The following is a 26,100-nucleotide window of genomic DNA, read 5'->3' as shown; positions in this document are numbered from 1 at the left end:
ATAAGACTACAAATCAGTCTTTATCTTACTGATCTGGTTGCTTTACAGAGAGGCGTTGAGGAAATATGAGGAACTGTCAGAACTCTTCTCAGACAAGGACAACTATTCACAGACCAGAGAACTCCTGAAGGAGGTAAGTGGCGGGGATTAAGGCTGTAATGATAGTGGACTGTATGTCTTCAAAGTAGGCTGAGGTAAAAACAGGATCAAATGATGACATCAGTTACATTATACTGTGCGAAGAAAGCAGATTCAGTGAGAGATTTGATATTTTATTTATGGCACACCGAGGCTGCTTTCTACTTGGGTCACGACACATCACGAAACCAGCAAGTAAAAAGTGAAATCATCAAACACGGATGGCGTGTGTTCTAGACATCTTGTCATTTCACTGTACGTGTTGATTAATGATGAAACTAGCTGGAAGCAGCATCTTATGCTGGAAAGCTGCCGCTTTGAGCTCTCAGTGACGGGGCTGTTGTGTTGGAGCGGTCTTGGTTTAGAGTCAGATTTCAGCAACTGTTTTGTAACGACTTGGACTCGTTTCAAGGCTATTTTTACTCAGACCTGTGCTGCTCTTGGCTACCATTAGAGTCTTTTATGTCTTATCTTTGTACTGTCTTGCTAAAAAAAACAACTTCCAAGGACTCTTTTCCCTATTCCGTTATCACTCCAAAAACATTGATTTTGAAAGTATGCTGTAGGTGCATGGCTTATATAACAGAGCCTGTTTGGGGACTTTACTCGATATCATCACATTTTTTAAATCGGCTATATTACGTATGAGCTAATTCATTTGGGTAGTACTCTCCCAGTATCTAATGTTCCTTTTTTTCTAACACAAGAATGAAATAGGATGTTTCTGATAATCCATTAAAAGCTTTAAAAGGCACCATCAGAACAAACACAGCAGGGAGGTGTAGCTCAGTGACTCTAGTTGAGAGACCTAGCAGACACAGGCTGGCTGCAGGATGTATCTGGACACTTTAACGGGTGTTGGGTCACCTGTCAAAGTGTCCAAGCTTCCAAGGCCATCCAAGGACCATGTACGCTCACGCTTGAGATATCATAAATGATCATTTCTTTTTGCAAAGAGAGGAGTTGCCCTCCGTTGGCCATGAAAATAATGCAGGTTTTCAGTTGGCCTTGTTTTTGTCCTTTATATACAGTCTTTGCTAAACATAGCATGCACTGACTGCACCGATGTCTGTTAATGCTCAAACAGCAGCTCTGTAAAACCATGTGGTCACTTTGCTATTTCACATGCTGGTGGTATGAGACATTTATTAATGCGCCTGTCATCTGTCATCACATTTATTGAATTCATATTCGCACAGACTAAACCAGAGCCTAACCATCCACGGAGAAAGACGACTGCTATGCAGGCCAGAAAACAGTGTAATCTTCATTAGTACAAGTGCCCTTATTCTGTCAGCGTTTTCACTGTGAAACACCCATTTGAAGATGCATTATATTTAGTTTGCACCGCGTCAGCGAGTTTGGGAAATTGGCAGAATTAGCAATGTTTTGATTTTCTATAATGGTGCCGCGCGAGCATCAGTGGCTTTGCATTAGCTCTGATTTTACCCACGATACCCCCAAAGGAATTCATCCAAACATTTTCTTTCATTTCTAAAGCTTCACTCTGAGCTTTGATGTCAGAAAAACACCACTGCCTACTGTTGCCCTTTGATTTTTTTTCCCTCCCTCACAGTAACTTGCTCCTCTTCATCTCACAGCTTGTCTAAAAATGACTACAACCAGCAGGCAGGGTGTAAGATGAATGATTCAGTCTAATAAAAGACTAAACTGAACGTTAGGAGAAATAAATTATTCACAAAACTGTCACAGAAACATTTGACAGTAATACCGCTTTATTATGATGTTTATGGCAAGTTTTGACTGTTTCTCTTCCCTGATGCTAAGTTTTCATGACAGATCTTTTGACTGAACGCTTCTAACTTTCTTATTAATGTCGTGAAAAGGATTTTAATGTGTGCTTAAGTTACCTGAAAATGAATCATGACAGAATTAGGTTTTACAGTATCTAATTTAGTGGTAAATAAAAGTCTTTACTTGCAAGCATTGCAAGTAAAGATAAAATGTGAGACATTTTCACAGATAAACATTGGACATACCTATAAATTAGGGGTGCAACGATACACAAAATTCACGGTTCGGTTCGATACTTTGGTGTCACGTTCGATATTTTTTCGATACAAAAAAATGTTCATGCCTTTTTAATTTGTCATTTATTAAAATTATAAATATATATTTTAACTCAAAAGTACAGTTTTTAAATTTAATGTTGCTGAAACAACAAAGTAATAAAAAATAAATCTATCTGATTGAGAAATCCCTCATCTTTGGAAAAGAGAGTTTATTACAGAGAAATGTCTCTTTCCAAAATAAAAGCTATACTATACGCTTCTTCTGGGCTATATTCTCAGCAGCATATTAAACATATCAGGTCCCCATAAGGAGAATCATGTGCTAACAGCTGTCTAAATGACTCGGGTGAAGTTTGTAGCATGCGTGCTTGTTGTTTTTGTCTGCTTCCACTTGTCTTTGCACTAGGATGATGTCGGAGTAAATGTGCAGTCATATTCGTTGTGTTCCCACTAGTGCTGTCAGCGTTAATCTCGTTGAAATGACGTCAACGTCACAACACGGCAAATCTCCGTTAACTAGCTACCGCAGATCGCCCCAAAGCGTGGGGCTGGACGGTCAACACGTTAACGAGCTAACTGCGCTAACACACTAGTTCCCACCAATGTAATTGAGCATTGCGTGGCACATCCGACATACTGTTTTACTTTTGTCCATGACGCGCTTACCTTCAGGGTCATACGTCACATGAAAACCAAAATAGTGCCAAACGCCAGATCTGAATGAGGGTGGGGGAGGTTCAATTTGCCATGTTGCAACGAGAGCTTAACTTCTGTCTCGCTAGCTTGTCCTGCGCTCTGTGAATCTGCGTTCGACTACTCCGCCTAGGCTGCACTGTCGAGCGCAGATCCACTGAGCGCTCAACACAGACAGCATCGTCCAAAGGAAAGTTGATAAAATAAATTTCAAAATTTGTATTGTTCGATACATACGCGTACTGAACCGAAAGCACTGTATGGAACGGTTCAATATCGATACGAGTATTGTTGCACCCCTACTATAAATGTTGGTGGAAATGGAAAAAGTACATTACAAAACATTCTACCATGGAAGAGGAATTATTCCAGAAAAAAATCTTTAGAAATTCCACAATTAAACCTGCATATTTTAATTAAGACCAACCGCATTGCTTGGTTTTAAAAGGTTGGATCAACTTTGTCTCGTTGTAGAGGCTGGCAGTGGAAAAGAAATACCACAAGCTAACATTACCTGACACTAAAACCTGATCAGCTCATCAACACCAGTATGTTTTTTCTTCCAACAAGGCCCAGGCTGCAGCAGCATCCCTTGAAACTCCAGATGCGTCTAATTGTGTGGTGATTCAGGGATTTCTTTATTGCATCAGATTGGAATTTATAATGTAATTAGGTTGGCTAACACAGGCATATATTACACAGCAGCCAGAAGCATTTGTGATGGAATGGGGTTCATTAGAATTCCTTTACAAAAAATGAACATTTATTAAATTAATATCAGATAAAATCTCTTTTTTTTTGTAAATTTACCTTTTTTTAATTTAAATAACCCACTATTAGATTTGTTGTACTGTCTCAGTGTAATAACTTTCTTCCACAGTCCATAATTTTTTATACAATTAATATCTAATAATGTTAATAATATACAATTTGTTGTACATTATAAACGAAGTTAGATAACATCTATTTTAACAATGTATGGCATGTCTAAGGCCTGACCTCAGGGAGTTTTATCATCTTCAAGTTCACTGTTTTGCATTTTCAGCCTTTTGTCAGCAAAAAGGTCTCTGACAAACTCACAAATACAAATTATGTCAGCTCTCAAAATCAAGAGCTTTTATTTTGTGTTCAGTTTTAAGCAACTGTAAGTGCAAATAAGTGCTAGTTTGGTGTCCCTCTAATGGCAGACACCAGTGGCCTCTGCTGGCATTTCCATCTTTTTGGGTGTAACACGTACTTTTATTGTTGACCAAATGCAATACAGTACAATACAGTTGTCACTGTAAGCATTTTTGTTGTTCTGATAGTAGGAGGAGAATTGATGACGTTCTACTAATCCAGGTTGAAACTCGGGATGTCCCTCTGTTTTTTTCTCTTGCAGGAGGGCACGTCAAAGTTTGCCAACCTGGACAACAGGCTCAACAACAGATACCTTAACAAGGTAACTGGAAATACTGTCAAAACTTGTTGTGGAGATTAAACACCTGACAGTGGAAGAATACTTGGTTAAAAACAGGTTGAGTTGTTTGTGTGATAATGAACTCCCTTAACAACCTTTAAAAAGAGATTGTTGTTGGGGGACTCTACTTAAATGCCTCAAGTGTGCCGCTCTAAGCTTTCGTCCACAGTTTGACTTAAATAACCCTCAGTGGAGTGTCAAATAAATTTGGGATTACATCATCAAGACTTTCCACATAGCTGCAGCAGCAGAGGAGTCCTTTAAAATGACCTTATGGTCTTCTGCAGAGGCGAAACCTCAGATCTGCACGCACATAAAAGACAACAATTTTCACTAACTTTACAGCGCACATCTGGGGTACATACCAAACATTTTAGCCTGAGGGGTTGTACACCCCCACCGTCCTTTATGGTAGACCTTGGAAAAATGTGAAATGATGTAAGACCCTGCAACCGTGTCATGAGCATTATAAAAGACAGAGACACCGTTTTAGATGAAGTTTGAGGGCTTACAGAATGACACGCGCGCAGCAGCGTATGTACTGCAGAGCGTGGTTTTAGCATGTCACTAATGTGCGAGTAGGCAATGTTTTTTGGGGGGGAGTTAAAAGTACTTTCCTGATAGGTTAACATATTGGTTAACACAAGTTAAACTCTGCATTCAGACACCAACACTGTTGAGCGGGGGTTGTTTCATTGGTTTAATAGAGGGTCGTGAGGGCGATCGACCAGCACGCAGCAGCAAAGTGGAACAGCGAGCTGTTGTCTTTGTGTACGTGTGTGATGAGCTAAATCCCAAGCCACCGTTTGAAAAATAGCTGCAGGTGGCAGCTCTGAAATCCCTCGCTGTGTGGGCTCTTTACATTGTGAGTAGAAACCTGTGAGGAAACCGATGAAACCCTTTCTTTTATTTCTCACATAGTCCAACGCGCAGGGCACCGTGCCCTACCTGGGTATCTTCCTCACAGACCTCACCATGCTGGACACGGCAGTCAAAGACAGGCTGGACGTAAGTTGATTTCATCTCTGTCACGTCCCCTGGACTTTTTGTTTTACAATTCTTGAGCTGACATAACAGATTCTGTCACTCCTTTGCAGAATGGCTACATCAACTTTGACAAAAGGAGAAGAGTAAGTGCCGCAAGACACATCAGTTTGAGAGATAAAAGGTTCAAAGTTGAATACGTGATCTGTTTTAATGCTTATGATAAGAGACATTCTGCATTTGGTTAAGCTGATGCCCTGATACGAAGCAGTTTTGAACAGAGCGAGCTCCACTTTTTGCAGCATTAACATAAGCTGCTAGTGTAAGTAAGAAAAGAGTGTGTAAGAGGGAGCAGTAACATAATATCTGAGGGAGGAAATGATTAAGTGTAGGGTGCTGAGAGGTGCTTCTGATACAGATGAAAAAAGCTGGCACAGTAATAAGAGAACAGCTAACACGGGTTGGGTTTTTTTTTGTTGTGAAACTCTGTGGTGATACGGCTCTTTGTTAACAGGAATTTGAGGTTTTAGCTCAAATCCGGCTCCTGCAATCTTCCTGCAAAAACTGTGTTTTCACTGCTGACGAGGCCTTCGTGCAGTGGTATAACAGCGTGCCTACTCTGAGGGAAGAGGAAAGGTGTGTATCCATTTGGTTACAGTCGAGACAACCATGAATGAATTCATTATTTTAAAGACAGCTGCTGTAGCACGTGTTGATGGATGAAGAATGATAAAATTATCCTTAACTTTTCAGTTATAGGCTGTCCAATGAAATCGAAGCACCCGGCGACCCGAGCCCTCGCGGTCATCCCCCAGCTGTCGTTATCACACAGTGTCCAGAGTAAGCTAAGCAGAGCTCACTGACTCATTCATAAACACATAACACTAAATATAAGTATATATATGCAATACCACATATACAGTTTAGGATATAGAATTTTAATGGGAAGCGGATTTTGGCTTCTCGACTCGTCAGTCGGTGACCACTGCAGTAAAGAAGCTTTAAAAAATATTTCTCACTACATGGTCAACAAACCAGAGCCCTGGATTGGTTACAGATATTTTTTAGGTTTTATGATACTTTTTGTAATTATCCACTTTTACCACTGGGGGGCAGGATTTTAGCCATTAAAAAAGTGCTCATGTTAAATTTTTTGATATTTCTTTTTAGCCCTGCCTTCATTTCAGGTGCAATAATAATTAATGTGCAATAATAACAGTGTGCAATACACATACACTTCTTCTTCTTTTTTTATTACTAAGTTAATATACTGTCGTTTGTGTCGTGTTGTGTTATATGTAGTGCCGACGTAGGACAGTTTTCCAATTTCATTGTACTACTGTACTATGTATGACTGTGAAATGACAATAAAGAGCTATCTTATCTTATCTTTCCTCAAGAAGATTTATGTTTTATCAGACCGTCATTCTAAATAATAATTTAATGACTAATCTGGTTAAATTAATTTTGCATGAACTCACTCCACCATCTTGTGGAATAAGCTGGTACTAAATAAAAGTACAGACCTATTTCAACTTAAGCTAATATCTCTTTGGACCTAAGGTCACGGTGGTTTAAGTTTTTTAATAATTTTCATAGAAACAAATTTGAGCCTTTAAGCCTGTGCTGCTTAAAAATTTAGATTTTAACTGTTTAACTAAAGTTTAACTTTAGTGTAAAAACTTTATTGCAAATTTGTAACAAATAAACCAGTTTCCCTGACAAGTTTCTCAGATTGTTGTGTGTTTTCATGCATTTGCAGTCTGAGCACCTCCCGAACCAGCCTGGCTGGTGACAGTGACAGCTTCTTTGACTTTCACTCACCCGTCAATAACCTGCTTTCAAAGCTCACAAAGGTAAGTCACTCAACAGGTTTCTGTTTATGTTATGTCATTTCACAGTAGGCAGGCTGGACTGTTTTGCATGTTTTAAATATACAGATTAGTTTCCGATTCCACTCAGTCATTATCATTTTCGTGATTACTGTTCTACTGCAGCATATGAGATCTCCGTCTGTGTCCTGTCTGGATGTTGACACGTCCCCTCCTACCAATGAATCCAACCCTGCCACGCTGACTCCAACCACTCCTACGAAATCACACCGTCGATCAGCCTCCTGTGGCAACAACCCCCCTGGTAACATCCAAGGGTCAGGGGCAGACATGCGGATCATCAGGATACGGATGGACCTGGAGGATGGAAACCTGTATCGGAGTATACTGGTACGAATCCAAACCATTTGTCTCTAATTAAAATCAGCAGAATCAGCACAGAAGCCTTTGTCGTTAATTATCAGTGACAATTTGCACTTGCAGCTTCTCCTCCTATCTGCAAGGACCCCATAATCATAGAAATCAGAGTCAGATCCTCAGGATACAACGGACTCAGGTTATTATTAGTGCAAATCAGGCTGTCCTGTTTTCACTGTTATTGTCCTTTGTCGCCTCAGGTTACGAGCAATGACAAGACTCCCACTGTGATCAGCTCTGCCTTAGAAAAGCACAATCAAGACCCCAAACAGGCATCCAGATATGAGCTGATACAGCTTCTGCCTGAAGGAAAAGGTAAAAAAAAACGAATCGATTCGACAGACACAATGTTTAAAAAAGTCATCATTACTAATATGACCAGTTTTGTCAAAGTGGTTTCTCTTTTCAGAGGAGGCAAAGACTTCATTTTGAATTTTTTCTCTTGCCACAGTTAAAAAAATGTTGTTTTTTATTTTTATTGTAGTCTAGTTTGACACATGTACAAAATCATTACCTTTGCCAGGAGGTTATTAACGTTTGAGGGAGTTTCATCTGATATTTGTAAGATTGGGCATTTTGATTATGCAGATCTTTTTAAAGCAAGTGCTTTTTGCACATATTGGGACAGACAGTATGAGAAATATGTGCAATCAAATAATTATTCAATCCAATTAATTATGTAGGAACTTTAAGAGAATATAAACCTGAATGTTTGAACTGCCAGTGCAAAGCTGAGCTTCCTCCTTTGCCCATTAACTAGGACAGTTACAATCAGCCGCTTTGATGATCTCAGAACAGCTACACAGACATCAACATCTATATTTTAATCTTTAATCTATATTACACACGTGTAATACTTTCTGTACAACCTGGCACCTCAATTAAATTTGGATCCTTGAGGATCATTTTCTTACTGGACCACATTCAGCATTCGTCCCCTCTTCTCTCTTTTCACTCGTGCCTCTGCAATGACCACGAGATGTCCTTCAGTGTGTCAGAATGGCAACCGTTTAATTTTCATTTCATTTCTGGACAGAGGACAAAGGAAGTCTGCTGAATATTCTCCCTCAGACGGCTGGTGATATCATAACAGTCAGCCTGGGCAGTCCTGCAAAATTTACAGCTACAGGCATTCGAATGTAAAAATAAAAAGCAACACCCCATAAGCATGATTCTGATCGTGCTTGTGATGCTTCACTGCAAACTCCTGTGTGGTCTCTGGACTGTTGCCAGAGACAGGATATACTTCATGATTGCACTTTTTATCATTAATATCTGTTATTAGAATAGCACATTTTGCAGCTGATTGATCTCAGCTGAGGTCAAATCTCTCTCGAGCGGTTTGCAGTTAAACTAAGAGAAAATACAATTTATTTTTGAATTTATTTATTTATTTAGGACAGTGCATGTTAATGAACATAAATGTAAAAAAAAATTACATGAATGTAAACATACCAGATTATAGCCAAGGGCTAATTTCCATCTGTTGTCCTTAAGCATAAAAAATAGACATAATAATTCATAAAAATTCATCATTCATTCATAATAAAAACTCCATCACCAAACTTAAACATACACACCATTCTGTTCCCAAATAAAACATTAAAACTATACAACTCATACATGATCACACACTTGATTTGTCCATAGCCAGTTTTTAACCTTTGCCTTAAACAAATTGAATGTCGAGCATTCTCTAATGGGTTGAGGAAGACTGTTCCACAGATGGCCACCCTTAACAGAGAGGACGTTCTGCCCAAATGCTGTCCGTCTGTGGGGTATAAACAAGTCTCCTCGGATTGTAGCTCGAGTGGTCCTGTCTGAGCTTTCTTTATGCCTAATGAACTGCTTTAGTGGTGGTGGAGCAAGGGAGTGTAAGACTTTATATATTAAACACACTCTTTTAAGTTTCACTAAGTTATTGAAGTTCAGTAATTTATGTTTTTTTTAACACATGACAGTGGTGGTGGGAAGTCGGTTTTTTGTCAAGTAGTTTTAAACTTCTTTTATAAATGTTTTCAATAGTTTTAAGTGTTGTTGGACAAGCAAGTGACCAGGACGTCAAACAATAGTCCATATGAGAGATGATCATTGAGTAAAAATAAGTTTTTGCAACATTCATATTAAAATTATTACGTATATGATTAAAATTTCGATTATTAAATTTAAGTATCTGGGACACTTTATTTATGTGACTCTTGAAGGATAATGTTGGGTCTAGAATGACCCCAAGATATTTAAATTCTGGAGCTAATTCAAGCTCTACTCCATTCAGGAATATGTTTGACTGCTTCAAGTTTAAGGGGCGTTTTGAAAAATACATACAGACAGTTTTTGAGGTGTTCAACATTAGGCATGAGTCCTCCAGCCAGCTATGCATTAATGCTAAAGCAGCTGTAAGATCTTTTGCCCCCTGCTGGACACTATTTGCTTGCGTATATATAACTGCATCATCTGCATACATTTGAGCAAATATATTTGGACAGACTTCAGGTAAGTTATTGATAAAAAGAGAGAACAATAAGGGCCCAAGAACAGATCCTTGAGGAACCCCTGTATCACAGTCTAAATATCCAATACCACACACTGTTTCCTGTGTGATTTACTACAATTTACTACAAGTTCTACAAGTCAAATCCATTAAACACTGCAAATGAATCTCATTAGAGCGCAGCAGCCTTCACATGTCATGTCTTTATTCCTTTCTCTTCTCTTAAAACAGAACTGGTCATCCCTGCTACAGGAAATGTCTTTTACGCCATGACGTCATCTAGTGTTGATTTCCTGCTAAGAAGGAAAGACGGGAACTCCCCGTTTGGCTTGCATCCGATCAGCACAGAGACGAGCGCCACTTTTCCTCGAATCAAGGCCAAGGGAAGGAGACTGGTCAGGAATCTTTTTTGACATCAGATTTTCAGACATTCAGATTGTCTGCAGTTCTCTGATGGTCTCCCGATGTGAATGCAGAGCGAGCCCTCACGGACAGTAAATGTGGCCTTCTCTGTCCGACACAAAACCTACACATGCCTTTCTCCTGTGCTCCTGCCAAGCTCACCAAAACACCAAGAAGAACTCTGCTTGTGCTTCAGTCAACATCTCCTTGCAGGAAGGTGTGGCAGATATTTCAGAACTCCAGCTGCTGTGTTCAACAGAGCTATTTGCACTTTTCCAAGCACGCTAATTTACATCCCGAGGACGAGCAGTGAAAACCTTTAAGTGTACCTTTGGTACTGCTTCTCAAGTCCCTGTCAGGTAGCACTTGATGCTTTTTATCATTACAACTCACAGAAAGAAATAGTTGCTTTAATTGCTACAAAACACCAAGAAATCCCTTGTTGTCTTGTGCCTCATCTGTGACTGACATTTCCGAATGTAAAAAAGATTCGATTGGTTGGAGTGCGCTTCTGTGATTACCCAAGATGCCGTTGAAGGACTTGAAGTGTGTTTTTTGGGGGGAAATGAGATTTAATGAGATCTGAATCGGAATCAAGACAGTGCAAGTGCATCATTGTAGCAAAACACTGGAGCTTTTCAAATGAGACATATATGATTTGTATATATTTATATATTTTGTACGTCTGTGTGATCTCAGCATTGTGTGACAGGTCCTCGTGTGACAAGTAACTGTTTCAACAAGGAAAAAAATCCTTAAAATAACTGCAAGAAACAGGCTGACACGTCCACAGAGAAGGACAGCTATTTCAGCTTTTACTCATTTCTCCATAAACTTAAAGCAGCAATAATCAGGATTTTAGAATAACACTGAAACTCTGTAAACTGTTGTAATGAACTGCGGTCAGTTTATTATCAGTTCTGAAGCTCTGCTCAGTTTTTAAGGCTCTTTTAGCTCATTGTTTTGGTTTGACACTCAGAAATACCACCTCGTTGCAGCTGTCACCAACAGATATTACAAAAGCAGCTCTGATTGGTCTTATTTTTACCTGACTCGAATACTCGTGCAATTGTGAACCAACAGATGAAGTCAGAGAGCCACATAATTTTCTCAGGAGCTGCTGGAGACCAAAGTAAACCTCAAGGAAGGCTGATAAGGACTAATAAACCAAGTGGACAAAATGTATTTGCAAAGAAATTTTTACAGTGTCATCCTCCCTCAGCTGCACGTGAATGTACGCGGCTGTGTTGCTACGTTACGGTGATCAAACATCACTCAGCCTCTTAAACCTCTTGGATGAAAACTGATTATTGCAGCTTTGAACTTTAAGCACTTTTAAAACATACAGCTTTGCTTCAATTTGTTACTAGAAAGGAACATGAGTAAGAGAAAAACACTGCCATTGCTAAGTTTAAGGTTTTTCAGGTCTGATCTTTTCAACAGAGCATAAGCTAAACTTAATTTATGCAGATTTTCCAGTAGCTCAGCAGGAGTCCATCTTCACTGCAGTTTACACAGACCGCAAAGCCTCAGTTTCAGCGTCGTGGCTTCAGTGAACATCTTAACTTCAGCGTGTGTCTCTTTGAAACAAATCTTGTGACCTCTGGTCGTCCCGGGTCAGTGCCGGTGAGGCTCCTTTTACCGGCCGAGGCATGAGCACTGAGGGGCCAGGGAGAGGATTGTGGGTATTAATAAAAAAAAGACGTGCAAGCATGATCCCATGCTACAGATTGTTTTAGTGCCTTTCTCTGCCGGGTGCTCACTTTCTCATGTTTGCATTAGAATGTATACAGTCCACGTGGAGGAACTGCAGACAACTCCAGTGCTGTGTAGTTCCACATCAAAGCTATTTATGCACTACATACAGTATGTCCTATTTTTGTGGTAATAAATTTACTTTTATATGAATTTTAATTGTTTTTGACTGATGTTCAGTACTGAGATATTTTTCATGCTGCTGAGTATCCCATAAAAAACAATTAAAGTTGTTGCTACTTGTCAAAAACGTGGCATTTCTGTTTTTCTCGTGAGGGGTAAACAAAGGAAAGAGGATGCAGATCAGTGACTAAAAATACACATTTTTCTTCGTATCTTTATTCAAATTCAAGACAACCAGTGACAAGACGATCTTCAAGCACAGTCAGGGTCAGAATTAATGTATGTGGAAAAGTATCAAATCTAAAGCACATGCTGGAGATGCATACACACTCATACAAGCCTGGTTGATGATTCAAGGGTCTGTAATTTATCATCAGTGACAGGCTGTTATTGAGCACAATCATTCCCACATTTGATTAAAAAGAATAAACCGGCAGGTTTGGAATTCTCCCTGAGAATAAACGAGCTAATGTTTAAAAGCAGAAAATGTCAGTGAGGGAAACGGCACTCATCCCGCTCGCACCAGTGTCTCTTCAGTTTCTCTGGAAACAGTACCCAGTGGTTATAAAGATGCTTGAACCACTAAAGTGCCACTTTTGAGGTTTTTGTCTTTTACAAAATGAACGTATTACTCATAACTATTCCAGCTACTTCTCCAACTCCAGAAAATCTAAAATTATAAAGAGAACAACTCAATAACCCTTGATAACCACATGAAATCATACTTAACAGAGGAACAAGTAAAATGTTCCCAATGAGTGGCTGATGGAAATTTTATATTTTATATGTCTACTTCTCTAATAGGTGTGAGTGATGACTGGCTTTAATGTGTAATGTCACGACTTCTAGTTACATCTCAATTAGATGCAGATGTTTGGTTTTTTGGTCTCTACGAATCAAATCTGAAATAAACAATAACACCTGCACATACTTGAAAGTCATTACTATTTACTAGGGATGGGTATCGAAAACCGGTTCTTGTTCCCACTGTTTCAATTCCTTGGAATTGTTTGCCATTTTTGCAAACGGATTCCAGTCGCCCCGAATGACGTCACCACGTTGCGGAGCGTCATTTACCTGGCAGGAAACATGGCGCCTCAAAAGTTTGGTTATATTTTACGAGAACGGATGACAACAGGGCAACTTGCAGTACTTGTAAAGTAGATATTTCATTTAAGGGAGGAAACACTACGAATATGCAAAAGCATTTGCTCACAAAACACGCGATGACCTTAAATGAATGTCGTGTTTTTAATTCCGCTCCGGACTCGTGAATCTCAACCCAGCAGCAGCGGTAACGTTTGCACGTCCTCTCCCGTTAATGCGGCAGGTAAATAATCAACTAACAGTGCATATTATGTTAGCGCGATCTGCCTTATTACAAAACCTGCCATTACTGTGCGTTTAGGTGACCATGATGAGACAGAGTCTGGCTCAGATGCTGGCAGTTCTCTGCAGTCTACCGGTAGCGTCTCCTTTCAGACCAGGATAGACGAATGTCACCGAGCAGTGACTAAGTTTGTGGTCAAAGGTTTGCACCTATTTGCCACAGCAGATGCCCCGATTTTCGGTAACTGAATGTGTTTAATTGTAGGGAGATTACTGGATATTCTTGTGTAATTGCTACAGAATAATTTATGTTATACTTTGTTATTGCTACAGGAGAATATTTATTTTATTATTTTACATTTACATTTTTTTTTCTGGGGACCCCGTGACGCCCCATTGAAGAGCCGTAGGCTGTGGATCTCTTAAGATCTCACTGTTGGGTTTGTAAGGCCATGTTACTCCTAAATTTCTATCTTGTTCAAAGAGAAGATATAAAACAAAGTTCTAAGCTAGTCGACCTTAGTGTTCTCCTTTTTTAAAAAGAATCGATAAAGAATCGAATCATTAAACAGAATCGAAAATGGAATCGGAATCGTGAAAATCTTATCAATACCCATCCCTACTATTTACTGTTAAATAATAATTATTTGAAGATGAGACTCTATGGACTGATTGAAATATTGCATTGCTGTTTATTGGCATCTTACTGTCATCTACTGATCACTAGATTAGTGTAAAACATCTGGCAGGAATGTGTTTAAACTAAAAAACTGAAATTGTCTAAATGTTAAAGGCTAAATATTTCACATAGATTTCACTAGATGTGAACAGAAATCTGTAACAAATAAATCCACATAAAACTCTGTTCGCGTTATATTTTTTCACCCTCATGACTCATCATGACTCTCAGCACTGGACTGTTTCTCCTTGACAGTCCTCACAGTCCAAGGCCGCCGTTCGGTAAGCCTTCCACACCACCGGATCACGATGGCACACCGTGCCTCCACCCCGCTTCTCCTCAGCCTCATCTCGGTTTATGTCCCCAACACACACCCAGCCTCCACCGGCCCCAGTCTCGCTGGGGCTCACCGCCCATTTGGAGTGGTCCTGGCTGGTCTTGAAGGAGAACGTCTGCCCAGGGTTGAGGAGCTTGATGTTCAGGACCTTCCAGTCATCCGAGCAGTCGGAAGGAAGGATGCCCGTGGAGCGAATCCAGAACTGGACCAAGAGGTCTGACTGGAGGGTTGGGGCCACCCACGCATGATACAGATCTGATGAAGGGGACACAAGATGGATGAGGGTGGTTTTAAAAATATTCAGGGTCACAAAGACAGAAAAGAGTTAGGCTTAGAAAAGACATCATTTCGATTAAGTTGTACCGTTGTCAAAAGAGGCTCCTTTGGCAAAGCTGATGAAGTTTGTCCCGCCCTTTGAGGTGAGTGTCACGCTGCGATTGGACACAGGTTTGGCATGTGGAAAGAATTCATATTTCCGATTTCTTTTGTCACAAAGAGCAGCGAGCGAAGGCACCTGGGATGCCAAGGACTCTGGGATGCTGCAGTCATACACTTTAGGCTGATTGATCTCCAGCTGTTCTCCTGTGGTGCAAAAGAAATTCGATTTAAAGCAAACCCCACCCTATAATAACATCATCCTTTAAGTAAAGCAAATAAAAAGCACTGCACTGGTGACACTGGTTCAAAGCCATTTGACAGACCTGTACTGGAACACTGTGCACAGTAACATATAATCTAAGTGTACATACAATTAAGGAATAACTTTAAAGTTTCTTCCTGTTTGATGCCTGACGTAAAGCAAGTTAAAAGCATAATCAGATCTCTGTTTATGTCACACCAGACCAATACATACAACTTTAATTCCAACAGAGCTGAGACAAGACCGTGTTTGTTACTGTGTAGCATTCCCTGGTCTTGTAACAAGGTTACAACAAACAAACACCCGGGAACTGAGAAGACCCGTTGCAGCACTTTTTGCGAGACTTCCACTTTGTTTCAGTCTATTTTAAATGAGCTGTGAGAAAACGGAGGGGCTTCTGGATCTTTGCACTTGTAGATGTCACAATAAAATGTATTCACAGACAATGATTTCTGGAAGTGTTGTTAAGCCAGTGCAGTGGTATCTATGACAGACTCTTGCCTGATTGTAATGGAGTGCTGCCTGGAGGCTCACAATACTGATTTTCTTGTTCCCTGCGCAAATTTCTACAGATTCTTGGAATCGTTCGATGATATTATGTTTTGTAGATGATGAGCTATCCAAAGTACTTGCAATTTTCCTTTGAGGAACAATATTCTGAAATTGTTCCACAATTTGTAGATGTACTTTTTTACAGATTGGCCAACCTCTGCTTCTCTAAGATGCTCGTTTTATACCCCAATAATGACACTAGCATGTTCCACAAGCTGTTTCTTTTTAGTTCCACTTACTTTTCCAGCCTTTTATGGCCCCCATAACAAAATGAGCTAATATTTTTCATGAAACAGTAAAATGTCCAAGTTTAAACACTGAGACATTTTGTTTGTTTTATTTGTGCACACAGAACATTACGCAGGAATAAAGATTATTGGGGTAAATTAGAAATTGTGTCACTGCATACTTTGTTGATCATCGCAGCTTTCACTTAGTTGTTATGTAGCAGAGAACCTGTCACGGCGAGTGAGAAGAGCCGTGTGGAAAAGGTAAAGGAGGATCCAAACGCAGGCAGTCGTGAAGGTGATTTATTGAACACGAAATATAGATAGGCAAACGGCAAAACGGAGAACTAAACTATACTGGGACAACTAAACTACTGAGCATGAACAAGAACACGAACCTGGACATAAAGGAAGGAAGACGATGGTACATGATGATGACGGCAGGGAACACACGAATGAAACATGGTGGCTACACAGACGGACCAGCAACTACAATAACAGAGGACACGACTAAAATACACATAGGCTGTATCCCAATTCAGGGTCTGCAGCCTTAAAGGCCGCATTTTAAGGCCGATTACGTCACCGCGACGCGACGAAGGCTGTCCCAATGCGAAGGCTGCTCGAAATGCGGCCCTCAAATGCGTCCTTCATTTCCCTGAATTTTAAGGACGTGAAGGTGTAGACTTCGTGGCCCAACATATCCCAGAATGCATAGCGCGGCGGTGGGTGTGGATAATTTTGCCGAAAAAAAACGGCGGATGAAGGGCGGCCGAAGAGTAAACTTTAAGTAAGTACTGAATATTATGTCACTTATTTATGTGCAAATGTTTAATAACGAAGAACATTAAAACATTACTGTTGGCCACATGTCGGCAAAGTTATGTGACATTAGTGACGTTTGTACTAACTTGGTTTTAAAGCCTTTACTTTAAAATATACGCCGTTCAATAGCTGAGCTTAATTAGAGAATGATCACAGCTCATGTAGAAACAAACAAACAAATGAACAAAAGATTTTCTCCTTCATTTCTGTCAAACAAAGCTGTATGAAACGTTTCCAGCTGTTAGTATCATGGTTGCTAGGCAACCTGAACAGCGCAACGGAGGCTAGACCGTCCCATTTCACAAGCCTCGCACTTCCGGCCTTAAGTACGCGGCCCTTGAGGATCGTTGAGGCTGCGTACTTTAAGGCTGCACACCCTGAATTGGGATACAGCCATAGAGAAACACAGGGAGATTACACACAGGTGGTGGACACAGCTGGGAGTAATTAACGGGACGAGACAAGAGGTAAAACTGAACACATTCACAAGAGACGCAGACCTTCACAATAAAACAGGAAACAAGACCTCACTACACAAAGACGCCGACTTGACACTGAGAGACAGACTGAATATAACACAGAAAAAATAAAACATATAAAACAGAAACATGGAACTCTAACAATAATCATCATCGTAGCCTCAGAGAACAAAACAATCATTCAAAAATAAAGCAAAACATAATAAACTCAAAATACAAAATACAGAACCTCCAGCTTCCAGTTTAAGTATTGCTCTGGCTTTACTTTTAACTGAATTTTAAATTAAAGCAACACAAAAGTAAATCGGAAAATAAAATCTTGCTCTCTCCTTTCAAAATATAAACCAAAGCAGTGCATACTGCAGCACTGAAGAACGTGTGAAAAACTGGAAAAAAAAAACTTCTATTCTCCTTATATACATTCATGCATAAGCGAGGCTGAAAATGTCATTTTTACCCATAAAAGCTACGTAATGACGATGTCTACCAATTGGTCGACTACTCTGGACTGAAATTCTGTCACAACTATCTGCTGTTTCCATGCATTTCCGGTGAGATATTAATAGCATTCAGAGGATGAGTTCTTCTGAGTTTGGTAATCCTCTGACTTTTCGTCCTGTCACCATGAGGATGACATTTTTGGTTTTAATTAAAACGTCTTGACATTCAAACGACTCTCACGATGAATCCCCTGACACACCTTCATCTGGCACAGGCTGCAGAACAGACTTTAATTTTCCTAATACTTTGGTTTGAGGCCAATTGCCCACACATGCCAGCTGATATTGGCATCCTGGCTTAATGAAGAAAATACGTTTGTGACAACTGATAAATGACTTCAATACTTAATGTTTTAGCACAAACTGAAACATAAGCAGTGCTTCGAATAAAAAACAAGTAAGTAGCTTAATTAAAGCATTAACAGGAAAATAATTCTGACAACATAATAAAAACATTATAGACAGTAGTATGAAATCTCCATTTCTCCAAATTTATGCGCAAATGAATGCTGCAAGGTGCTTTAAAATAAAAACACGATGAGGCCGTGCTCACCTTCTGCTATTTAACCCTGCAGACTGAACACTCTGACACTCTCAGCATGTCAGCTAGAGAGACGAGAATCTGATAAAGCAAATCCCTGCTAGAGCGTGAGGGCCAGTATCTCTATGGTTACATACCTCAGTTTAATTACATTACCCCAGGCACTGCCATAGCAACTGTGCCAACTGCTGGGTCTGCCAGGGAACTGCAGAGGCAGCCGGGTGACATGGTGATGACACCTGTTTATGCTGATTATCTCAGTTCAGGCTGTTTTTGTTGTGCCAATACCTGAGTCGATTATTAAGCACCAGACGATACTTGAATCATCTTCTCCGGGGAATAATAATAACTGTAGATACTGACACAGATTAGTGATTAAATGTGTTTAAGAAGTTCATTATTAGTGTGTAACATACAGTGTTGGGAAGGTTACTTTTAAAATGTATTCCATTACAGATTACAGAATACATGCCCCAAAATGTATTCTGTTACATATTCCGTTACGTTACTCAATGAGAGTAACGTATTCTGAATACTTTGGATTACTTAATATATTATCATGCTGTTTACAACTACATCAATGTACTATTGCTGTGATTTATTACTGTTACTGAAGGTCCGCGGCTCCGAACCGTAATAAAGGGACCTCTGACTAATAGGTGGGTTCTGTGTCAGCTCGTAGCCGAAAACTAGCTTTACTTTGTTGTCTGGGTCAACTTTGCTAGCAGAGACAGAGAGAGGCGTTGAAAGGCTGCTCCAACAGAACTTATTGTTTTTGGAGGGAAACACGAACACGGTGTACAGTCGAGTCTTAATAGCTTACTTACAACTGGGCTCGTCAGGCTCTCTTCTTGGCTGCAGTGGTTATTATTATATTTACATGCTTCCAGCTCCCGTTTTTGCTCGATGACAGCTCGTACTTTTCCTTTTTCTCCCTCCCTCGCTCACAGACACATAACGTGTATGACAGTCCATTCTCCCTGCAGCACGGACTACACTGCCTATGATGCTACATTCTTTAGAGCTATACCTGTAGCATTAGCTTAGCACAACAACAACAAAAAGGCCTCTCTCACCCAGGAAACACGCAGAGAGAGAGCGTCACTCTGTAACCATGGCAACCGTAACGCTGGCGCCTGGAACAACAGAACGTAGCTGTCAAACAAAACCCAAACAGTCCTGACCCGCCACAATATGAAACAGGGAAGTACCGCCGTGTAATCCATTTATTTCAACACCGTAACTGTATTCTAAATACCACCTTTTTAAACGGTAACTGTAACGGAATACAGTTACTCATATTTTGTATTTTAAATACGTAACGGCGGTACATGTATTCCGTTACTCCCCAACACTGGTAACATATACTGGCATAAATCAGCAGTATTTTTGAGCACCACATGGACATTTACTGTTTAGGTGACCTTAAACAAAAGAGAACACAGAGGGAAATCATTACTATATAACTGTTGATGGAGGCCCGATTTTTGTCTTTTTCTTTAAATAAACAATAGCAACCATGATCTGTTTAAAAACAGAGGCAAAATTAGAGGATAAAAAATTTGTGCTCTGCTTTGTCCTGTAAGAGCTGACAGGGGAGTAAATGGCAGCATGAGCTGTACCTGTGTGTTCACCTATAAAAGCTCCCTTCTTTCCGCAGTCACTCTCTGGTGTGATCTCAGTGTGATCCTTGGGTTTGTCTGCCATTCATCCATACATAGTCTACACTACACGACTGACCCGCAGACAAGCGTGTCTAAACCAAGTTACCAGCTCACCTTGTCTCCTGTTCTTTGTCATAGTCCGTTAACTGGATTGTGACAAAGAGAGTATAAAAGTTGTCTTATATGTAAGACTAATAATGAAAATATGCTTTATAATTTGAAAAAATTGCACTGCCATTTACTTAAATATATTGCTTCTTCTTTTCACAACTTTGTTAACCATGTCAAAAAACTTAGGTATATATAAATTAAGTATTATATATATGGATTTTTTATTGCACATATCTCTCCCTCTTCATCAGGGATGCATTATCTCCTACTTCTAATATGAATAGTAAGAAGTGCTGGTATGGTGCACTAGTAGTAAATCATTCATATACAAAGATGCACAATCACTAATCAATGAACTTAATTAGAAAGAGCTATGATGTTTGATGATATTGACTGGTTGCTTTTTACTTTCCTTGTTTTCAGTCCAACAGACAGAGTTCCAGTGAGGATCTTCATATTAAACATGACAAAACAAATAATCAAATAAGCTCTGTGAGAAAAAAAAACGGGGAAAAAACTAATTCAGACTGCGATAAAGATTCAGTGTCAATCAGGCTTTTTTAAAATTCTTGACGACCTGGATTTTGTCACTGAGAGGACAGAAGCCCAAAAGCAAGCAAAATAAGTTGTTTTAAAAGAAAGAGGACGAGAGCTTAACTCATAAGGAGGATAAACTGAGAAATCTCACTAAAGTCAAAGTATGAGACAAATACTGATTATTTTCAACTGTGAATGATGCAAAACTACTTTTGTAGGGTTCAAGAATAAAAGCAGAGCTGGAGATGAATAGAGCAGGTCGTTCTTTATGTGGACAAATATAAAAAAGCATTAAACCAAAACACTTTACATGGTTGTCTTTTTACTTACTTTTTAAAAAAAAATTTGTTAATGGACTGGTATTCGTATAATGCTTTTCTGTCCTACTGGCTGAAAATGGCCAATGATGTGTGGAATAAAGTGAAGACATGTGAGAGATGCACCAAACGGAAAGCCTTACCTGAAGATATTGAACAAGATATTGCAGTTTTTGGTCTCATCATTCACACCATCTAGGCTCCATAAAGAACTATTTCTTCTGCGCGTCAGTCAGTAAACGCATCCATTGCAATAAAACTAGTCCTTAAATAACTTTGCGTTACACACTCAAAGTGCTTTTTACAAAAAGCCTCTTTCACCAAATCACACACACATTCATATAAGCTATATTTCTATACCTAAGCACTTTGTATAATATTCACACAGTGGACTTGGGGTGTAGCATCTTGTCCAAGGCTACTTCGACATGTAAGCTGGAATAGCTGGGAAATCAATCCTTCAACCTTCTGATTGGTAGACGGCCCATTCTACTTCCTGAGCCATAGTGGGAGGGAAGGAGGTGACTTAGAGAAGCCAGACTACTGGGGCTATAAGAAACTTACAAAAACTTTGCAAATACATATTTTACTCTATTTAAAAGCTGCATCGTGGCTGAGATTACATTAAACTGAAATCTCTTTTTATCTCTATTTTATTCAGTATATTAGAAATTGGTTGGCAGAACATCCAACAGCTTCTGTGAGCCCCAGTTTGGTCTGCAAGCCTTAAGTTAACATGGTTAAGATGTTTGGCTGATACAGTAAACTACATAAACATGAACTTCTTATTCATAATCTCTCACAAAACACTACCACAGGCTACAACAGCTTGACTTTTTAACTACCAAGCAAAAATATTACCCTAATAAAGATATGAGATTGAAAAGAAACTCTTCAGTTCCTTGTTAATTAAAGCATATTTAGTCAGACCAACATAACTGCAGACAGGGAACAGAATATGAATCGTCATTAGCTGTCTGGACCTTCTCCTCCCAGCACTCATACTGTGATTGCAATCTAATACCATCATCCATTTAAACATCCTCATTAAGTGTTAACTGCATTTTTATATCAACTCTTTCTTCGCTAAGAGGCCACATGGCTTCGCTCCAGTCTTACCGATGGTCTGGAAATGGTCGAGCGGGTATGTAACGCAGATGAAGTTTTGCCCATTATTCTCCCCGCTGCTGGGGTAATAATACTCCCCCGCCTGTTGAACAGGAGGAAACTGAGGGGTGCTGTGGACCAACCAGAAACCCTGATTTTTATCCAGCAGCACAACACCTGAGGAGCAGAGATATTAAAATAGTGAGCAAAATACATCAAACGTTTTCCCTGAACATGGTTAACGTGGACATTCAAGTGAAAACAAAACATATTTATCGATGCTCATTTGTTTTTACGCATCAGAGGAAATGTAAGTAATGCGTGTTAGTCTGCACTTTTAATAAGTAGAATTAGAACATATAAATGATGAAAGGAGAACGTGAGGTTGATAATGAGATGTTTCAACATGTTTTTATTACTATAACAAATCTTTGCCAGACTTTTTTTCGCCCTTCTTGCAGCGTTTTTAAATCTTCCTAGTATCAAATTTATAATGAACATACTGTACACTTTTCATGTAAGTAAAAAGAGGAGCTTGAACATGTGATAGGTTGTCTTTATGCTTTTTTATTTAACGTTGATTTAAAAAATGTTGCTTTTTCCATCCATTCGCTCTTTATCCACGACCAGGTCGTGGACAGGGGCATCATTTCCAGAGGGGTTAGGGGGGTTATGACCCCCCCCAATAATCAGATCCAACCAATATAACCCCCCCAATAAAATTATGAATTATCTTGCATAAATAAGCTGTTGATTTTCTTTCGTTTCAGGCATTACCAGCAAAACAGTTGCATGTTTAATCATCTGGGAATTTGCGCAGATTAATTAATTAATTAATTTAGACGGAGATCTTGACACCCCCCCCCCCCCTCCTCCCCCCCCCCAATGTTCAGCACAAAGTTACGCTGATGGTCGTGGACCAACCTAAGCTTAGATGCCCAGATGTCTCTCTCCCTGACCACGTTATCCAGGGGGACTACCAACATGTTTACAAGCTAAACAAGAGATATAATCTATCTAGCAAGTCTCAGGCCTATCCCAGATTCTCCTCCTCTTAGGACACCTCAACTGGCTCATTTTTGCGCGGAGTAGTGCCCCCCTACTCATCTCATTTTTTTCATACTATTCCAAGATTTTGGAAAACAGAGCTCGAAACTTTCTGCAGTCTTGGGACAATCAGAGAGCTCACCTTTCGTGTGACCCCCGCTGCTCTCACTGTTATGAACCCATCTGTCACCAGACGAGTCCTCGTGTGGCTTCTGGTCATTGTAAAGGATGTATGCAATGTCTGTATTCTGTAAAAAAAACAAAAACAACAAAAAGGTTTTTAACTGTAGCTTCATGCATGTGTACTCACCGATCATAGAAAATGTAGAAACGAATGTTTTCACCTCAAAAGAAAACAAACAAATAAATAAAATGGCACACACTGACATCCATCACTTTCGGTGACGTTAACCAATACAATTACGTTGCATCCAGTAATTTTTGATTCAGAATCTTATCCACAAACTCTCTGACATGTTTTGATGAATCTATCAAGTTTTCAATTAGTAAATGACCTTTTCCGTCTCCTAGTTGCACAATCAGCGCCCAGAAAGACAGATCACCTGAATGAACAGATGCAGTTTCACTTCTCATTATATGTTTGTTCCTCTGATCTAACAATGTCAACCGGTTATAGCAGATGTCTATGAAAAAAATGCTTATTATTGCATATCATGTTGGTGAAACAAGAAGTCTTGTGACTGGGGTCACAAAGAAGAAGCAGGAAAATTTTAAATACCCTAAGCTCAGTGGTTTTCTAGGACTAAAATCTGCACATAAGCATAACTGCTCTGCGTGTAGTTAAAGCAAAGAGTTACTGCAGTTAACAGAAGTCGATGCACCAGCACTGTCTGTCACTTTTGGCTATTGTGATGAACAAAAATGTATTTTAAGTTTTGTGAGTCGTAAGAATTGGAAGTTCAACTCAACTTTATTATACGTGGTTTTAGGAGAATATTACATTTTATCTTGTGACAAATCGGTATTTCTAAAACATGACATCATTTTTGGGGTCAAATATAAACTGAAGGTCCACTCATCTTAAAACAGCTGAAGTTGTTTTTTGCCTTTTAGCATTAATTAATAATAAGGAACCTAAAAGAGTATGATAATCACATTTTGAAGAACACTTGCTTTCACGTGGGCGTTTTTCCAAATGAAACTGAGCTTACAGTTTTTAAACTTTGTACTCAGTTCCACATTTGTAGCAGAAAAAAGAAACCTGATGGAAACAAACCTTCCCCTGCGTGTACAGCTGTCCGACCGTCCTGCCCAGGGCGCTCGTGGTGTCATTCACTGTCCCCTTCCCTTCAGTCCATCCTTCACTTCCTTGGTCCAAAATCAAATACATCTCACCTCGTTCAGGAGACTTACTGCCATGCTCTTTGGGAAGTTTGTATATATAGAACCTAAATCAAACAGAGACACAGACAGAAAGGCTGTACATGCAAGAACTGCTTATATCGGTGCATGTCTGTAAATGCTAAACTGTTATTGAAAATATTGCTTCTGTTTAATCAGAATAATACATCTAGGTTAAAACAAACAAATAAGGAGGACTTTTATATGTGATTTCTCAGGAATTGTTATCAATGAATTACCAATCAACAGCATCTCCTTGGTCATTGTAGCAACTGATTGGTGAGCTGCTGCCCTCTAACGGCCCGTAGAGGATCAGCACGGACAGGAACAGAAGCATCTAAGAACAAGAGACAGAGATATTAATAACTACGGTTAAATATGTGTATATGTGTTAGGAAATGAAATGATGAGTTCACGTTCAAAATATTTGGTTGAAGCTCATTTTTTCTTTTTACCAATAATGACTCATTTGTAAAGAGTTTCAGTATTCACAAGTAAAAGTACCAATAAAACAGCGTAAAGTCTTTTTTGTTGGAGTAGAAATATTAAAGTATAAGCAGAAAAATGTCCAGCCACTGAAGGGTTTATTTATTTATTTATTTTTATATTTTTCATACCCATGCATTAGTGGCTATACACTATAACCTCATCTTGTGACTTGTTGGAAAATGAATGAAAAGAAACTTTTAGTATTAAAGTAAAAACTAAAGCTCCCGACTACAAAAATACTGTATAAAAACAGAAACAATGATTTTAATATGAAAACATTTAACTAATATTTATCTTCAGCTAAATCTAATAATACTTATGGTTTGATCCTATAAATCAAAGCACAAGTCACTCAGTCGCTGGAATCGTTAGCGATTACAGATAACTAAAGAAAAGTGAAAAAGTGCAGTATAAGTTTGAGTCAACATACCTTTAGCTCTGTCTGTTTGTCCTCACGTATGTTCTCAATAAAGTCTTGTTTTATTTTGCTGCACGAAGATCGGCTGTGGCCTCAAGTTTCGTCTTCTTCGAGTACATCCCAGCCTACAAGTGTTTCCTACAGGGACTGGTACGGGCTTGTTTTGATCTCGGCCGAAAGCTCCGGGAGGAGACAATGACGTATGACAAAGACAACGGAGCGATCGCTACCAACGGCAGACATTACACTACAGGAAAATTATCGCACTAAAGAAATAAAATCCAATTAATCCTAAATAGCTCTCACGGTTTAGGCGTGAAGACTGTTTTAAGTGCTCCAAAACTTCGAAACTTATCCTTCTCAAAAAGTCCTAGTTTCATGAAGTCACGTGGTTGATGACGTCAACTGGTAGGCGGTACTACCCTGAAAAGCGGCTATTACAAACACCTTTCATATAATATAATATAATATAATATAATATAATATAATATAATATAATATAATATAATATAATATAATAATTAGACTTCTTATAACAGAAGCAGGTTGAACTTTCCCCCTACTTTAAAAAGACATTTTCAATATTTTTCCCCTTGAATATTGTTAGTTTAA

The 26,100-nt window shown here is 39.3% G+C and overlaps 2 protein-coding genes across 4 annotated transcripts in view; one reads left to right on the top strand and one right to left on the bottom strand.

Moving 5' to 3' along the window:
* Positions 1-12,454, top strand: part of rgl2 (ral guanine nucleotide dissociation stimulator-like 2) — a 36,116-nt gene extending 23,662 nt beyond the window's left edge. For all 3 annotated transcript variants that reach the window (XM_087848481.1, XM_087848479.1, XM_087848480.1), the window contains 10 exons: positions 49-133; positions 4,246-4,305; positions 5,245-5,331; positions 5,421-5,453; positions 5,822-5,943; positions 6,061-6,147; positions 7,070-7,163; positions 7,305-7,529; positions 7,757-7,871; positions 10,279-12,454. In XM_087848481.1, coding sequence (XP_087704607.1) covers positions 49-133; positions 4,246-4,305; positions 5,245-5,331; positions 5,421-5,453; positions 5,822-5,943; positions 6,061-6,147; positions 7,070-7,163; positions 7,305-7,529; positions 7,757-7,871; positions 10,279-10,460 — 1,090 coding nt within the window. In that variant the 3' untranslated portion in view covers positions 10,461-12,454. The remainder of the gene's footprint in view (positions 1-48; positions 134-4,245; positions 4,306-5,244; positions 5,332-5,420; positions 5,454-5,821; positions 5,944-6,060; positions 6,148-7,069; positions 7,164-7,304; positions 7,530-7,756; positions 7,872-10,278) is intronic.
* Positions 12,455-12,523: 69 nt separating this feature from the next.
* On the bottom strand, positions 12,524-25,871 carry dnase2 (deoxyribonuclease II, lysosomal). The gene is made up of 7 exons (XM_006801792.3): positions 25,501-25,871; positions 24,821-24,918; positions 24,457-24,628; positions 23,362-23,467; positions 22,185-22,349; positions 15,036-15,254; positions 12,524-14,927 (listed from the first exon to the last, which is right to left on the bottom strand). The coding sequence occupies exons 2-7, from the start codon at positions 24,916-24,918 to the stop codon at positions 14,563-14,565; spliced, it is 1,125 nt and encodes a 374-aa protein (XP_006801855.2). The 5' UTR covers positions 25,501-25,871; the 3' UTR covers positions 12,524-14,562.
* Between the last annotated feature and the right edge of the window lie 229 nt (positions 25,872-26,100).

The sequence above is a fragment of the Neolamprologus brichardi genome, chromosome 11 (assembly GCF_056152115.1).
Source record: "Neolamprologus brichardi isolate AB-2024 chromosome 11, ASM5615211v1, whole genome shotgun sequence".
NCBI classification, from domain to species: Eukaryota; Metazoa; Chordata; class Actinopteri; order Cichliformes; family Cichlidae; genus Neolamprologus; species Neolamprologus brichardi.
Note: the sequence above shows the minus strand (reverse complement) of the source record. Positions and strands in the feature narration are given on the sequence as shown.

Excerpts from the sequence above, each read along its gene's own strand:
- dnase2 (XM_006801792.3), bottom strand. The coding sequence starts at position 24,918 with ATGCTTCTGTTCCTGTCCGTGCTGATCCTCTACGGGCCGTTAGAGGGC. Across the intron at positions 24,629-24,820 it reads CAAGGAGATGCTGTTGATTG|GTTCTATATATACAAACTTC; the intron begins GTAATTCATTGA and ends TGTTTGATTTAG. Across the intron at positions 22,350-23,361 it reads CAGCGGGGGTCACACGAAAG|GTGTTGTGCTGCTGGATAAA; the intron begins GTGAGCTCTCTG and ends TCTGCTCCTCAG.